This window comes from Etheostoma cragini, chromosome 20, assembly GCF_013103735.1.
Source record: "Etheostoma cragini isolate CJK2018 chromosome 20, CSU_Ecrag_1.0, whole genome shotgun sequence".
NCBI lineage: Eukaryota > Metazoa > Chordata > Actinopteri > Perciformes > Percidae > Etheostoma > Etheostoma cragini.
In genome coordinates, this window is record NC_048426.1 from 14,582,267 (window position 1) to 14,599,961 (window position 17,695).

At 41.8% G+C, this 17,695-nt stretch overlaps 1 protein-coding gene across 1 annotated transcript; it reads left to right on the forward strand.

Moving 5' to 3' along the window:
• The first annotated feature begins 44 nt into the window (after positions 1-44).
• Positions 45-11,837, forward strand: peli2 (pellino E3 ubiquitin protein ligase family member 2). Its single transcript, XM_034858364.1, has 6 exons — positions 45-375; positions 5,255-5,384; positions 7,846-7,947; positions 9,332-9,529; positions 9,749-9,937; positions 10,118-11,837. Exons 1-6 carry the CDS (start codon positions 272-274, stop codon positions 10,694-10,696), a joined length of 1,302 nt encoding a protein of 433 aa, XP_034714255.1. The 5' UTR covers positions 45-271; the 3' UTR covers positions 10,697-11,837.
• Positions 11,838-17,695: the final 5,858 nt, after the last annotated feature.

Consider the following 17,695-nt stretch of genomic DNA (forward strand, 5'->3'; position numbering starts at 1 on the left):
AAGTAAAGAAAAATGGAATGGTACATTCCGGCCCTGCTCCTCTCTGTTTTTCTATCTGCTTCAGAGCGGATTCGACCGCCAAGTAAGTTACATTTTGCCATGTCACGCTAAAGAAGTTTAAAATCAGTTTATTTATAGAAATCTGGATTGGCGTGGGCGCAGAGACATGCCGCTGGATATATGACCTGAAATGAGACCCTGTCCTGTTTCTTGAAGATAATTCCCGGTGATTTTTGAGCAGCTGTTATTACTGTATAACGTTAGCTAGCTAATGTTACACAGTGAAGCCAGAAGCCTCATGTTTTCGTCAAGCCAAGAGGAGCACTGCGCCCCGTCCAAAGACCCAGTGAAATACGGGGAGCTGGTGGTGCTAGGGTGAGTTTTGCTAAGCCGATACTTTACGATAACTTTCCTTTACAGACTCCTACGTTGACGTTAAAGCCAGTATTTCTCACGGAAGTTTTACAACAGGGCACTCACAGAGCTATGCCCACTTAGCGACCTAAGTGTAAGTTTAGAAAATAGGGTGTGTAACGTTACTTTAGTAATGTGCTTTTTATTTTAAACAAACATCGACTTGTACACAGCTAAGTAAACTTTCTACCAATATTCCAGAATAACGTTAAGCCCAGTTTGGACTCACGCACTCACGCTACTCCACCAATTAGACACGTGCGTAATCAGAAATATGTACATTTTCGTGTTGAGTTGGTAGCAATGTTTTAATTCTGACAATTGGGAAATAAACAACATTTCTGCTCCATCAATCACGCAATGTCCACACAAAATAAAAAGTTAAGGACAACTGTAGAAACCCGGGTGCATGGATCCCCAGACGCTCCTTCCTACCTTAAAAGTTGGGTAAGGATTCACGGGGTTTAAGGAATTCGGATGTGGTGATGGTTCCCCTCCCCCATCCCTCAAGGTTCTTCCTATTTTCTAAATAATCTGAAGCTCAGACCGCACAACGTTACGTTTTTAAAACACATTTTCCGTAGTCACGAGCATGCACTACAAAGCATACAATTATTATATCATTGTTACAGTTCAATAGTTTGAAATCACACACCTTGCTTATCCCAGCACAACGCTGATTTCTTTACATTCACTAATGTGTGCTGTCCACATGGTCTGGTAGGGGACCTTAACCGTTACCAGGCCTTTGGACTACTAATGACTAACATCAGGAGTAGGGAGAATGGATAAAATCCTCTATCACACAATATCCAATTTTATATCACAATATCCATGGAAATCGTGCTATTAGTAAAAGTGGATTGTTTAATTGAATTACGACACAGGATGTATCTGTTTGTAGCTACGCCAACAAATGAAAACACTTGGAATCAATGAGACATAATCACCTAAACCATCAATCACACTTATCAGATTCATTTTCCATTGATCGACTAATCAATAAATTATCATTACATCAGATGGATGTCCGGTTGTTTGTTAAAAAAAAAGTGAAAAACACATTAATTCTTTAAAAACATAATGTGTTAATAGTTTTGACGTTACTGAAACTATCTTATTGACAATAGTATTGCAAAAAAAATATTGAAAACAATACCCAACCCTAATCTGCAATGTTAAAAAAAACAAGGCAGTTATAGTGGCATTAGTATACGTGTCTCATCCTGCCACTGAGTAAAAAGTGCTGTGGCTTTTTCTTGTCACATCTACTTTAAAACCACTGCTGTGTTCTTTCTGGATTTGTTGAGGAGAAACCGTAGCCAGTTATCAATATGAACAATCATGTTTTGATAAACTGTCAAGGGCAACAGCTGCCACAGATTATGGAAAACACCTGCTGTGTTATCAGTGATTAGAGTTTGGCCACCACTGCAAACTACTTAAAACTAGCAAATTACATGTACTGTATATGGCTTTTGTTTCAAGCCCTTCAATTGATATGCCTATAAAGGTTAAATATGCAGAGCATGGTAGAGTGTGGCTTTGTCCCTTGCCCTCCACTCATCCAATCACAGCCATGCTGTTATTAGATGGGACAAAAAATGCTGACTGCTTATTACCCCGGGCTGAACATGTGGCATGTTTGAAGCGGATACTTTTGTTCTCTCTCCTGACATAAAGACACATATTTGAATCAGATGTGACGGGTGTATAATCACTGCCATGACATCACATCCCACTGATAAAACTGATGGTAGACAAGATAGCTGACAGCATGGAACAAAGCTTGTTTGAGCAGCAGTTCCCTTCAGTGGTTTGTTGCCATGACCATGGTGGCTCTTATTACTTGCATGGCTGCCCCCCCATCCCTGGATTGGCTTGGTGCTGGTCAGTGAGGGGTGGGGTGGCTGCGTGGGTATCCTGGAAATGAAAGGATGGATTGATCAGGACTCAGCCTTTGCCTCCCCTCAGCTTCCTCTGTCCATTGTGGCTGGGAGACTAGGCCTATTGATTGAACTTTGTACATTTCTCCCTCAAAGAACCGCTCGGTAAAGGAAGTGTACAAATCAACTTGGGGGCATCTTTGGTGCAAACTGGCACTGATTGTTGAGATGGCTTTTCTTTTAAAAAATCCCATTCATCCAAGAAGGAAAAGAGTTATTCTTTTGCGTTCCTCAACTCCACAACAAGGCCAGTGTGGAGCTTGTGTGGTGTCAGTATCTTGGGCAAGGGTTTATCAGTCAGATGGATACTTAAGGGCCCATGACAGCTTAAATCTTCGTCAGGTGACTGGTGCTCTTCTCATTCACGGTGCCATCTGGCTGCCTCCCATGTAGTGACGATGTACTGTTGATGTACACTTTAGATCAACCTATCTGAAGCACTAATACCCTGTAGTCTTACTTTGCAGCATCATCAGACCTCTGTTGCCATCTTCTGTGACCCTTCTAAGGCCACCCTGCCTCTATGTCATGCTAATGAGGGTTATAAAAACTCAGCACATCTCCCTATTCTGCAAACACTAACCTTTCATTCTAGCATAAGAGGTAGGAGGGGCTGTTGGCTTCTTAAGGCATTTTTACCGTCGCCGTTCCCGATCTGTCGTGCAACAATATGACATCACAATGACGCTAATGCGCCAAGATTTAAAGTGCGCGACCAGAGAGCAACTCTATTTTTTCAGTGGCACACAACAAAGCGGAAGCAGGAAGCATGGACGAGTTTGAAGTCAAGTGGATGCCACGACTCTCAGAATGACTGCAAGTCTCTCTTGTAAACGTACTGGGTTGAGATTACTTCTTTTATGGGGAATCAAAGGCGTGATCTGATGAAGTAGGTCATTGAACCGTTTTGCAGACATTCTGAAGTAAGAAGCAAAGTGCTTCTCTTCGTCTATCATCCTCATTTGTTTCATGAGGATATTGAACTCACCATGTTTATGTCTGGCGTTATTCAGCGGACGAACATTCCACTTTCTTTTTCTTAGTTTCTTTGCAAGCAGGCTCAGAAAGCAGCTGTTCTTCCTCATCCATTGACTCCAGTGTCATCTTAGCCGCTGTTGACGTTGACGTCAATGCTGCTGCCAGTTCTGCCATTGTTTACCTTTTTCTTCTTCTTCAGACAGTGTGACATCAAAATGGTCAAGATGTCACTGGCGCACTAGGATTTAAAGTTTGCAACCAGAGGCGACTGTGAAGAGGTCTTTAGTGCAACCCTCGCAGACAGGTGATATACCAAAATCTTCTTATCCCTGCTCATAAGTATTGGACGGTAAAGCCGCTGTCTGTCTGGCACAGGTCAACAGGGAAAGCACTCACACTTGGTAGGAGCAAAGCTCTAAAAAGCCTATCCCAACTAATGTGACGTTGCAGTTCCTTGATAAGGCATGTGTGCTGTTTCAAAGAGCCAGGGTTGTATTATACATTCTGCAGTTAGAATTGTTGAATTGTCCATATGGCCATAAATAAAGAGCATAGCTGCTCTTTATTTAGGTGGGGAGTTTCTAGGGCAGGTTGGATGAAATTGGTTTATAGAGTCAGCACTCTATTAAATTAGCTTTAGACGTGTGTTTATTGTTAGTAATTAGTAATGTGTTGTTCTTTATTTTTAATGTGCCCCCTGTCCTGTATTTTGTTACCGGAGTAAATGTCTTTTTAAAGCAGCATGTAAAAGGAAACCACTGTACATGTACAAATTAACATTAGTAGTAAAAGGTAAAGAGTCTTTGTAATAGTGAACAATCTAAAATTGTGAAAAAACCAATACGATTATTATCCACTTTTTATTCTGCCATTGTCCTCCGGCTGTCAGTTTTTTAGCTGTAGGTTTGTCCACAGTATAATCCAGTGCCTCTCTAGCTCTCTGTGGGTGGCTTGTCCTACAGGTCAGCTGTGTGCTCTGTGCTGACTGCGACCATGTGTTTCCATGTCTGGCCAGCCGTGAAGAGACAGGAGACATGACACATAGGCAGAAAGAGGCTCTTGTTGCTACTTTTGCATTTGTGTTGCAACAAGGAGAGATGTCTGTAGTTGTTGCTAGAGGTCACTTCTCCATGAAAGGTATTACTATGCCATCTTGGAGCTTTCAATAGTGATATTTCTAGTGTCTGTGCTTACATGTGAGTGTGTGACAGAAGGTCTGTGTGTTGGATGGGAGCAGGGGATGGGGTATCCCAGCTGTAGTAACCAGCTGGTGAATGGGGGGGAGGAGCAGTCCAACCGGAAGGCGCTTCTTCATTCATAAGGAGCTGCCTAGGCTACGTGCCCCATGAAGCAGACTGAGACTGGAGTCTGATATTGAGAAGTGAAAACCGAGAATGCTCTTAGGTGAGATTCTGGTGGTGCTGAGGATTTGAAATTGACGTCTTAGAACTTTCTGTATCAGTGTAAAAAATCCAGCTATGAGAGAACATTTTTCATGTTTCATGTGAGCCCAGTTCTCCACCCAGTGATAGCAAATATGATGTGAATCGAATAACCTGCTTCTGCCTGGGACCAGTTTATGTTGAGGAACAGCTGCAGTTTACACAGAGTTGGCGCCATGAAATCACAAACACCAGAGTGCATTATGTAATAAGAGACATTATCCAAGGTAATGCTTAGATTGCTAATAGGGTGCACTAGATTGCCTGTGATGTAATGTGTAGCAAAACTCCTTTTCCAAACACGTGCATCTTTCTAATTCTCCATTTTGCTTTTTATGATTACAGGAATTAAGCCTGTAAATGTCATTAGACACATCTTTTTTTCAGCTAACCCAAATTGATTTGTGTTTTCTCAAAATATTTGAACTGTTTTGCTTATTTGCTGTCCTTCCCTCCCCCCCCTCCCCGTGACAGGTACAATGGCTCTCTGCCCAATGGAGATCGGGCTAGACGGAAAAGCAGATTTGCGCTATACAGGAGGACCAAAGCCAATGGTGTTAAGCCCAGCACTGTGCACATCATCAACACACCCCAGGCCAGCAAGGTACAGAACAGATCAGTGGATGAAAAAGTGATTTATTGAACGGACTCTCCCTTAGAAAGAACAATTGTCTGCCTGTTGTTTTTTTATGTATGTTTTAGTAGGGTTGGGAATCTCTTGGTACCTTCGATTCTGATTCAGAGGCCAACAATTCGATTCTAAGCCAATTATCCATGCATCTCGATGCAACAATTGTTTTATGTACATTTCCGTGCGTGGTTTTAAAAATACACATATAAATCTGAGTTTGTTACTCAGTTTGCTAATCACTTCCTAGCCAACGCAGGTAGACAAAGCTTAGATTTTGACATATACAGTATCTGTCACACAAGTTTTAATAAAATGTTTTGTCTACTGATGTTTTTATTGTGTAGTCATTCCATGCTTAAGCCTTAAACATGCTTGTGAAAGTCACCTTCTCTCACAGTGAATGAAACATGAGGCGGTCAGATGTAATGTGATAAAGAAGATGAACAGCGTATATCTGTTTTGCATAATTATTGTATGTATGTCTTATTAAATCATGTGTATTTTTTCTCTAAACTTTTGCCTGAACTCTAAGTTGTTGTCCGTTATCCCATCCTCTTTCAGTCATTCGGATGTATCTAAGAATCTATTATTTTTCCCCGGCCTTATATTTTAGACAAAAATATATGTAAGCATGTAAATAAAAAACTAAGACAGAGGGTGACGGGTAATATGTCAGTGTATTTAAGCAGTTTTGAATTCATATTGTGTATGAACATAGCAGATTTAAGAGTATTCACAGCTAAAGGAAAATGTTGAAAAAACACAACTGACTTTTTCAGAGAATGGTAGCTTATGGGACATGCAGTGAACTCCTTTACATTATAGTTGGCAGACCGTAATGTTGACATATTCAGTTCAATAACTGTAGTCCCTAGCTGGGCCTCGTAGCTTTTCTTTGCACCGTAGTGCCTGCCAGAAACTGCCCCTTCCAGTATAACACGTCTGCATTCCTGCCTTTGGTTCCCAAGAAAAACTGCTAAACAAGCGATAGGACCTGCTTACCTCGGCACCTCTTGAAGGCCAATATTCTAGACATTTGTTGGCAGTTTAGCTCGCTGGCCAAAGGTGTCTCTGGTTCAGGTTACTCTCTCCCTTGTGGAACTTGACTCCTGATATCTCCTCACAGGTTTTTCTCTAACAGAGGCTTTTTCAATCACAGAGATTGTGCATCATTTCATTTTAGTTTGAGCTGAATGTTGTGCTACGGGGGCCTATGAAATATGGCTAAATGTTCCTGCTGCTTCACACTACAAGTCGTTTCTCAGGAAACCATGTTGCACTGGACCTGACTGTTTTAATGGCACAGCGCGATTGAGCAAAGAATGCCTTTTTTTACAAACGGTCACAGACCGTTTCAGAGATGGGAACGGCTGTGACCTTCTTCCCCTTTCACTGCTGTTCCTCTCTGCCAACTTGTTACCAAGCCTGGGAGAAAGAGGGTGAACTGAGGGGGAAGTTGTTGCAGTTTCCTGCCTCTGCTCTCCCCAGCTGTACACACGGAGAATGTTCTGTGGCTCAAAAGCTGAAAGGGAAGATCTCTCTCTCTCTCTCTCTCTCTCTCTCTCTCTCTCTGTGTGGCGTGTGCATAAACTTCTTTTAGCCGTTGAACAGGTGGAGCACCATTTGTTTGTAGCAGCGCAGTCGAGACAAGACTGCATGTGATGATGAGATTTGTCCCCGTCTGTCTCTGATGTTACAGCAGAGTGGTAGCGCAGATGACCCACTTTCTCTCTCCCTCCTCTTGCATGTGACAGAGAGAGAGAGAGGTGGGTAGGATTTGCAGATTAGAGCACAATGATAGTGGCATGTGTTAAATTGTTGATGGGAGCTGGGCCTGAGTGGCTTTAAACCACCTTGTCTCACTACACTGACTGAGGCAGTTCAGCTGCTAGGCAAGTTTGTGTCATGTCCAGTGTGTCTTCTGCTAGAAATTCCTGCCTAAGATCTTTGGTTGTTACAAAATATACCAAAAAAACATTACACAGTAATGGTTATACAGTGATCCATTGTAAAAACACGTCTAAGACTTTTTTAAAGTTGTGAATAACAGGGTGGAAACAAGGACAAATATATTCTCTTCCAACAAGCACTTTTGTCGCTCTAAATCTTAGGGTGTGACTCATCAATTGAGTGTGGTGCTTTTTAATAGTACTGTTTTTTTTTGCCCTGATCTGTAGTTTTACTTCAGATAGGATTCCAGGATTGCACAAGGCATATGGTAGTGTCGCTTCTGTTTGTGGACCTTTGGCACTCTTGCATCCGGTGTTAAAACCACAAGTCGAAAGACATCAAAGGGTTTTACTGACTTCACTATAACACTAAACAGTTAAACACTGCCTTGTTGTTGGTGTGCTTATACTTGGTTTGAATATGTCTCTGTTATGTTCAATAAATGGTATCGCCATGTGTTAATGAGTCGCTTGTTATATTTCAGGCTGTGAACTGTAAAGGCCAACACAGCATCTCCTACACACTGTCCAGGAACCATACAGTAGTGGTGGAATACTGCCATGATAAAGACACAGACATGTTTCAGGTAATGCTTTAGTGTGTTACTATTTTATATTAACAAAAGTCTGTTGCATTCAAGCCATTGCCAAATGAGTTGCTACAAAGCTAAGTAAGACTATCGGCTCCACACAACTCTGTGTATTTCTCAGGATAGCTATCTTCAGAAGATTGTTGTCGTCCAGCAACTTTTGCGCACAGAAAATTGAGCCAAGATAATTACCTTTTCTGAAGAATCCATGTTTTTTTTTTTAATCCTCCGGGTTGTCATTGGCTACTAGTAACTGCGCGGCGGAGGGGTGGGGGTGGTGCGTAATCACAGAAGGCTTGTGTAATTTGGATGCGCCGACAGTTTGTTATCATTACTTAGAATTTCTCATTGGGGAGACGGAAACTACGCACTGTAGCTTTAAATGACACCATTTTGGTTTTAAATAACCGGTTGAATCCTCAACATTTGATCAGGGCTGCAACTGTCCGATCACTGCACCACAACCTTTACTTTCATTATTGAATCATTATAATTTCCCAGAGCTCAAAGCTTGTTTTATACAACTTGCTTGTTCTACTATAATTGGTTGTTCTTTTTGACAGTCCAAACTCAAAGATATGTACTTTAATAATAAGAGTTTTTTTTTCAAGAATATTTGCAGCTACGCCTTCAAAATCTATGCACATTTGGTTGTTTTTCCCTTCTCAAACTTTACAGTCCACCAGTGAGTGCATTTGTCCTGTATATGTACTTGCTCTACACTCTGATTAATGCTACAGACAGAACTGTTGACTGTCAACAGTTCTGTCTGTAGCATTAATCAGAGTGTACAGCAAGGAAACGATGACCAGAGGGAAGACAGCACTGCGAACGCATGCTTAACATTCAGCCCTGTGTTGTGTCAATGGGACTTTTAACAAGACTGAATTAATAGAAACATAGACACAGCAGAGAAGGGGAAACTACTCAAAAACAAGACTTCGGGACACTTTTGAGATGAAGAAAAAGAGGAAATTAAAGGAGGAAATACTTGTTTTTACCTCTGCATGTTCAGCTTTGAAAACTGTTTGGACATTTGTCAGTATTTAACCCTGTAGTCCGCTCAAAAAATAAGCCTGACATATTATTTAAACAATGGAACTTGGATCCTCTGTAGAGATTCACTGATATGATAATAACATGCCTTGGTAAAAATGCTGAGACAAGACCCACAACAACATTATCCTGTGCGCTGTCATTAAAATGTCAAACCGCCACAAACCGACAAATGGCTGAAAAGCGTGAAACGGTTCAGTACAAATTTCTGCAGGGATTAAAAAGAATCCCCTTTTCACCCATGCCAGTATGAGGTCACAAGAAACAATGTAATAATAAGAAAGCAATAAGCATGACGTTGATTAATGACTGTGTTGCTTTGCAGATTGGGCGTTCCACTGAGAGTCCTATAGACTTTGTGGTGACTGACACAGTAGCAGGAGGCCAGGAGGGAGAAGAGACTCCCATCACACAGAGCACCATCTCCCGTTTTGCCTGCCGAGTTGTCTGCGAGCGTAACCCGCCTTTCACTGCTCGCATCTACGCAGCTGGTTTTGATTCTTCCAAAAACATCTTCCTTGGGGTAATTATTATTTATTGTACCACGGTGGATACATAGTATCAATATTAACACTGCTCTCTTAATGGAAGGTTGAAGGTCCAGTGTTAAATCTAGTTCCAGCACAGTTCTAACCAGAAAAACAAACAAATGCAAAATCTTTTACTGACAGTGTTATGTTCCCTTGAAAACTTCCAGCCACACAACACATCAGTTTGCATCTATGCTACGTCTCGCCTACAGGAAAAAGCAGCAAAATGGAAGAACCCTGACGGTCACATGGATGGACTAACTACCAATGGGGTGCTGGTAATGCACCCAAAGGGCGGCTTCACGGAGGAGTCAAAGCCTGGCGTATGGAGAGAGATCTCGGTTTGTGGCGATGTTTACACTCTGAGAGAGACCCGCTCAGCACAGATCCCAGGCAAACTGGTCAGTACCTTCATACATATAGTATACGTATACAAATAAAGTGACACTGTGACTAAAAGGAAGCAGATGTTTCTCAATTCACAAACAGAATATGTGCATGATGGTTGCATGCATGACATAAGCATTGTTTGTTTTTGCAAAGTCAAACTGAATGTGTGTCCGCTACATCACCCTCTGCAGGTGGAACATGAGAGTAATATACTGCAGGACGGCTCCCTTGTGGATCTATGTGGAGCCACTTTGCTGTGGCGTACTGCAGAAGGCCTCTTTCACACTCCCACCCAGAAGCACCTGGAGGCTCTCAGGCAGGAGATCAACGCAGCGCGGCCCCAGTGCCCCGTGGGTCTCAACACACTTGCCTTCCCCAGCATGCAACGCAGCCGCGCCCTCTCCTCGCTGGAGGAGAAGCAGCCTTGGGTCTACTTGGCCTGCGGCCATGTGCACGGCTACCACAACTGGGGCCACCGTTCAGAGCAGGAGCCCAACGCTCAGCGAGAGTGTCCCATGTGCCGAGTGGTCGGGCCCTACGTGCCACTGTGGCTGGGCTGTGAGCCAGCCTTCTACGTGGACACAGGTGCACCCACTCATGCCTTCGTGCCATGTGGACACGTGTGTTCGGAGAAGTCAGTCAAGTACTGGGCAGAGATCCCTCTGCCCCACGGCACCCACGCCTTCCACGCCGCCTGCCCCTTCTGTGCCACCCAGCTCAGCCTCACTCAGGGCTTTTCCAAGCTGATCTTCCAGGGCCCGGTGGACTGAGCTGAAGGGTCCTACTCCGGCAGAGAAGATTAGGCAGGAATGCCAACATGCTGTGAAACTGTTCCGATTATTTTGTGCTTTCTTTTGTTCATGTAAGCCAGCTGTGGAAAGGAGTAAGTCTTCTCAAGTTCTGGTCATATACTGTGGGTTCTGCACAACAGAGAGCCATTACAGATCGTTCAGGGCCTCGAGTGGCTGTTCGGCTGGCCACTGTGGGAGACAGAGTGATGGAGCACACTGGACCGCAGATGCTTTTGCTCCAGAACGAACTACTGTTTCAGCTATCTGTCAATCAACCACTTTAAACAAGGCTGTTTTTTACTAAAGTGATAGCTGGATTTCCATCGGAGGTCCATAGAATAAATTTAGTAGGGATTAACTGATTTTACTCATGAATCGGACCGATCCAGATAACATTGGTGTATTTGGATCTGTTGGGCGGAGAGAAGAGTTTATAGTTCAATTCCTGGTGGGTCTGAGACAAAGTTTTTACAGAGCCAGACAGCTGGACTGTTGGCTGGGAGAAAAGCCTGGAGAAACTTGGTGTCTACGTCTAACTAGTTAAGTGCCCCCCATCGCCCTGAACCCCTAATGGCATCTAGATCATGTAGCTCTCTGGATTTTGGCTTCCATTTGCTATACAAACTTTGAAAAGACTTTTTGTGTACAGAGATATAATCCAGTGCCTCTAATCCCATTAAATGGTGGGAATATTTTTAATAAATGAGAATAGATATTTTGTTGAAGGCAAAGGGAGAGATAGTTTTGCATACATGAGACATAAGGAAATGACAGCCCACATGGATTCTTCAACACATTTTTATCAGACAGAAGAGGTATTTTACTACACTGAGGCCCTTGTACTGTTTTGTAATGCAAATGTTTAATATATTTTTCTCCTGCATAAATATTGTGTGAGAATGTTTGAGTGTGTGCATGCATGTGTGATTGTGTGTATGTGGGTTGGACTTTGTGGGTGCCCTTGGGCTTTGTTAAAATCGCCCTGCATCATTTCACCCCAATCTCCTTTTCTATCTCACCCAACACCCAAAACACTACCAGAGAGAACCGGGGATTAAACCAACCTCGCAGGGTTTGACAATGAATGTACTGAAATACATTGACTCTCCTCACTGGTGGTACTTCGATTATACAACTTGCTTTCTCTGCGGCTGTGCTGTTAAAGGTAGAAGTAAGGCCTTTTCACATTGAAAGACCACATTGGAACTGTACTACCAAACGCATCAACCGCACCCGCTTGCTAGCTTGCTGTGTCCCTGCCCCACACGTACTGCATTCAATCTGCCCTGTTGTTAGCTTTATCCCACGCTGGGTCTGATCCAATGATTTGTACGCTGTCAAACCTGGGCACAGTCTCAGCAGCATCCAGAGATTATACCAAATATATGGAAGAGCTGTTTTTTTTTTTTTTTTCTCCACACGCAAGATGTAATGACCACTCTCTCCAATCCAAAGTGTTTCTGTAAACAATCCTAAACCCAAACTGCTGCTATGGTGGAATGTTGACAGCTCTGGATTATAGTCAAGACTGTTCAGCTGCTCGCAACCAGCTCCATTGGAATAATGACATTATCACACACCAAGCCAAATTTGGAAAGTTATTGTGTGTGGATGAGTCAAGTTGTCCAAAACAAAGTAGCAGATGAATTGAAACTAAAGAATCTGGGACAAATCTGTGCATTCTTCTGTGATGTCAGCGTTCCAGACTGTGCCCATATGTAGTGTAGTTGAAAGCATTAATTCTGCCTCTAGATTATAATATTGAGCATTAAAATTAGGATATTTTGAGGGTAATGTTCCTATTATAGCGTTTCAATTGACTTTAGGTTACATCGTGATGAATACAATGCAAAGGTTTCAATGGGCAGAATCCACCTTGACTTTTCAAAAAAGCAAAAACAGATCTCAACAGCGGTGGTGGACTGCTGGAGTGTCTTTCTTTTTTTGGTTTCTTCATAAGAGAAACATACCAAGCATAAAAGTATCCACAGCATTACGCTTCACTTCTACAACAGAGCATTTCTGAATGGCTGGATTTCTTCAGATTTTATATAACTGCCATCAGGGACATGTACTATGCCACATATACAGTAGCATTCCTCTCCAACACTGTGCCCGTTGCTTAAGACCGTGTTCTGTAACTGCCGCAGAGCAGCTGCCTCAAACATTCCTCCTCGGTAAACATGGGTGGGGCCCTCAGTTCACCCAAAGGGCTTGTTCTATGATTTTGTCTCCTACGGGAACTCTGTACACAAGCCATAGAACGCACTGATGCTCCAATGCCTCATTTGCAAAGAATAAAATGTTTTTTTTAAAAATAAAGGTTCTCTCTCATTTTAGGCCTTCTTCAAATCTGAGGTGTCACGTAAAGTATGGCTGCGACATTAATTCAGTGGTTTAAAAAGGTACTTCAAGTTCATTAAGCAACATGTGTGAAGCTTCTGCTTTTGATGTCTCAGCTGTGTATGCACGGCAGAGCAGTAATGTTAAATCACAGTTACATATGTGTTTCATCATTCCTCAGTGAGAGCATTTCCCTGCTATCTTTGGTGCCAAAATGGCCCTGGATTTAGTTAGTTCAGTCATACGCAGTATTTTGTGAGATAAGGGGCTCATTTTACTTGAAGTCTCTTTTATTCACATTTCTTGTTTTATCTCGTGAGCCTCATCTTAATATTTACCGTAGAAAATTACTGAATGAGATATATTCCCTGGAGTTCAGTGCTAAGTGTAGTTTCCCTTTGGAGCCACGAGAGGGCACTATTTCCTCAACAATAGAGAGGTTGGCACTAAGCCCACCCAACCACTGAGCCTACAGCATTTAATAGCCACAAACACAGAGCACAGAAATGGAAGTTTGATGTTTATTATGAAAAAGACAATTTGCATGCCAGAAAATCCTCTATATGTGTAATTATGCCACCACAGGAGATATGTAGGCTATGTATTTATAGTTATACTGATTAATCTTTAACATTCCATATGTCTTTGCTTTTGCATTTTGTTATTCAAATTAATTGCACTGTTCTGATATTTACTCCAGATTTAAATCCTGGCATCGTACATAAGACGTGGCTGACAAATATGCAGAGTAGTGAGCATTTTTTGCTTTCATTTTTATGTGCGTGCAAAATATTGTTCCATGATGATGATGATGACATTTTCCATCAATCGCATGTGACTTCATCTCCTCTATAAGAAGGGCACATGAAAGGGATTTAAATACATAACATGTCAGTTAGGCGTTTGGAGAGGAATGGAGCTGTGGGATGCCATGTTTCCTAATTAACATTTCTGCAGTGGCTGTGAGATGGGTTCATATGTCTGCACACTCCTGTTTTTCGGAATGACAGAAGAGACACTGAAGGTGACAGCATGCTAATTTTGAGATCACTCGGTGGCTCCCCTGCCTTAAGCAGGGCAGGGTTATGCAAATAAAGTAAATCATGCAAGTAAAGTGGAATGATACAATATATGTCTTTTCTACAACCAGCTTTCTGGAAGAGGAAGTAATGTTCATGTGCTATTCTGACGCTGGTCTCTCTAATAGGTTGACACGAACTTGAGTAGTTCTATCATCACCTTTTAAAACCTAATTAACTTTTGACACTTTTCACAGACAGTTTAATTTTACACAATCTTATTTTGCAACAGTTGCATTATAACAAAAAAAGTTCCTCTTTGGACAAGTAGTACACAAACATTTATTTTTATCTAGCCTGAAAATTTCCTTATGGAGTAATTGACGTGTTGAGAGAGATGGTATGTCAGTGAATGCATTGAATAAACTTGATACTAAAGGCATTTTGGTATTGCACTTCCATAAAGTTGGGGAACTCACAAGAGACAGATATAACTTTGTAAAAAACAAATCAAAGCAGGAATGGCTGAGATATCCTGACTTTTAATTCCTATAGAACAGGTAAAGCTCAAAACACGCTGAATCTTATATTTCCCACAACGCTACTCAATAACGTCTTTCATTAGACAAGGCTTGAAAATATTGTTGCTGTCTAGTACAGTCCATATTATTACTTCATCTCAGACTCCAGTCTGCTCTGAGTTGAGAAATTTACGCAAGACTTAAACACATTAAAAACAGTTTAATTGCCAAATGTAAAATAGTGATCAAGCCATTTTCAACTGAAAACCGCCATCATTGTGCAGTTTTGAATCCAATGTGGTCCAGCTGTCTGTCACCTAGCTGTCACATAGCAGAAGATTCCTTCATCTGGCTGTTTTAAAGGGTTCAGCCTCAGTTCTATGTGTGGCTTTTTGCCCTGAGACCTAAGAAATGCCACAGGTGGCTGCGGGCTGTGCGCCAAGTTATCAGCAGGACACCTTAGCTGGCAAGTTGAAGGCTGTGATATTTACCTCAATTACCCAGCATGCAACTGAGGAAAATTATATGCAGATCATCATCTGTAAATGAGAGATAGTGCTCTTCCCCTCGCCTGAATTGAGTAACAACTCTCAGTAGCAAACACAAGACACATGTCTCCCCGGTTTTGAATATAGTAAATTCATTTTTATTTTATTTTTTATTTTTCATCTCCCGGTAAATTGGACTGCCATGACGTGGTGGCGCATATTGGACGATTTTATGAATTCCTCCCTATTTCTGTATTGGGAGGTTAGTCCCTATTTATGACGGAGAACGTGTTTTTCTCCCAACACTGCACCGTTATTTAGCTCCACCTTTCTCCAGGTCAAACACCATCTCAGACTCCAGTCTGCTCTGAGTTGACAGGACTCTCACTTTTGACTCATGCAATTTGGTCTCGTCAAACAAAAGCATTACATCTTTTTTTCTGCATTTTTTAGCTTTCAGCAAGCTTTGTGGAGCCAACATTACACAATTCAAGCTGCATGCAGTGCAGTTTGAAGAGGATTATGATTATATCAAGCCTATTTACTATTTCATGTGGCTCTTGATGATACTTTGTACTCAGCCTACTCAGCTTATTACTTTCTCAATGAATAACAAATGAGTTGTCAAATAAAATGCAAATAAACAGGCTAATGAAACGCTGTTACAAATATTTTATAAAAACACACATTAAAAGTGCACCTTTTTGAGCCACTGATGCCCTCTTTCCCTCATCTGCTCTTACAGAGGCATGTGGCGTCTTGCCTACTCACCCAATCAAGGGGACAAATTACTTTAATTATGGAGTAATTGCAGAGTCTTGTGTTAATTAAATCTTTATCAGTTGAAGTAAGTGGATTTCTTCCACATGGAAACCGTGCAGAGGCATGCTGTCTTCCTCTCCCCCTTCCTGCTCTGTCTAAATTTTCCACCAACAGCACAGTCTTTATTCCCAGTCTCGCCTTACTCTCTCTCTCTCTCTCTCTCTCTCTCTCTCTCTCTCTCTCTCTCATACACCCCTGGGTCTCACACTGACATGATTGGGATTAGCATCATTTGGGGAAGGGGGTTGTTTTGCCAACTCTGTCAGTAGCCAGCTGTTTCTTCAAAATACCATAACAAACATGATAGCACCGGCGTGAGGCAGTGCCCTCCGCTGGAAAATGAGATACAAGATTTATCTTAGGTTCCTGGTGTTTCACAAAATTGAATCCTCTCATTTTAAATGCTTTCGACTAGGTGTGTTGCTCCAGGCGGTGAAAACGGGAGCTCTGTATGTTGTCCCTTGTTCTCTTCAGACTATTATGTTTCATTGTGCAAAATGCCGATTATGATTTACTTTATCGTTGTCATCTATCTTATTTAGGATCATTTAGGTAGCCACATGTTACAAAGGAACAGCAGTCATCCCTGTTATTACATGTGTTTGAGTTCCCTGCTTATTGTAATGAAAACAGGATCACAGAGGAGAATTACTCTCTGAAGACTTCTTCACTGGTTCAAGGCCTCACTGCGTTTTAGAGAAAATGCAGGAACATTTACTTGTTATGTTGATTTCCGTCAGCCCAACATTTGATCCAAGGTTTGGTATAGTAATACAAACTTTTCATGTGTCTTGCAGCATTTGCTTGACAGTTTTTCCCCAGAATATTGCTCCATGGTTTTCTGAGTAAAAAGAGATGGTGACAATTTTGCACCATAGGAAGTGGCGAGTCTGCAGAGTGACTTGACTCACTGTCTACCGCATCATATTGTGTCTAAGATGTAAGGTGTATTGTCATATTGCTTATAGTTGAAACGTTTTTTTAACCTTGGTTTCTCTTTGCAGTGCCTACGCCACACATGCACAAACACCACAGTGTTTATTCTTTTAACATCCACAGTATGTGATTTTTGGCTTGTGCACACTCAGTGAGCTAACTGCTTAGCAGTGCGAATGTTTATGGGACGATGAATGGGTGTTATATGGCTGTGAAGCAGATTCAAAAGGGCTTAACTGGATTACAACTCATTTCAAGGATGCTTAAGGTAAGATTAAAACAGATATGTGGTAAGTGAGGAAAATACAAAATCAAATAGATTGAATTTTACTCACTGGTCTAGTAAGCCACTTGCTCATGCATGGCTATCCTGTGTGCTTTTGTCAGGCACTGAGTTAAAAAATCAGATGCTATTCGATGTGAGACAATATGTACATTGATTGTTAGTGTAAAAAAAAAAAGATTTAGCAATGCAAAAATCTATGCACATTTCAAACAACAGTTTTGCTCTGTTGGACCGTCACAATTCACCATTAATGCCCTTTCTTATCTCATGCTACAAATCCCCAGAGCTAGAACATTAGAAGTCTCTAATCACCCTCACTGGCACACATTGCGTGTATGTACATGCACTAGCACCAATCACACACACACAAAATTGCACACTATACATAGAAAAGATAATTTAATACCATTGCTATTACAGTCAACTAATGTTTGTTAATAGCCTGGTGCCATATGGAACGAGGGCCTCAACCATGTGGGTAATTCCTCTTTTTTGACAAGCTGTCAATAAATAGGCCTTGCATTTTGTGGATGCATGTGTTGGTGGGGGGGGGGGGGGGGGGG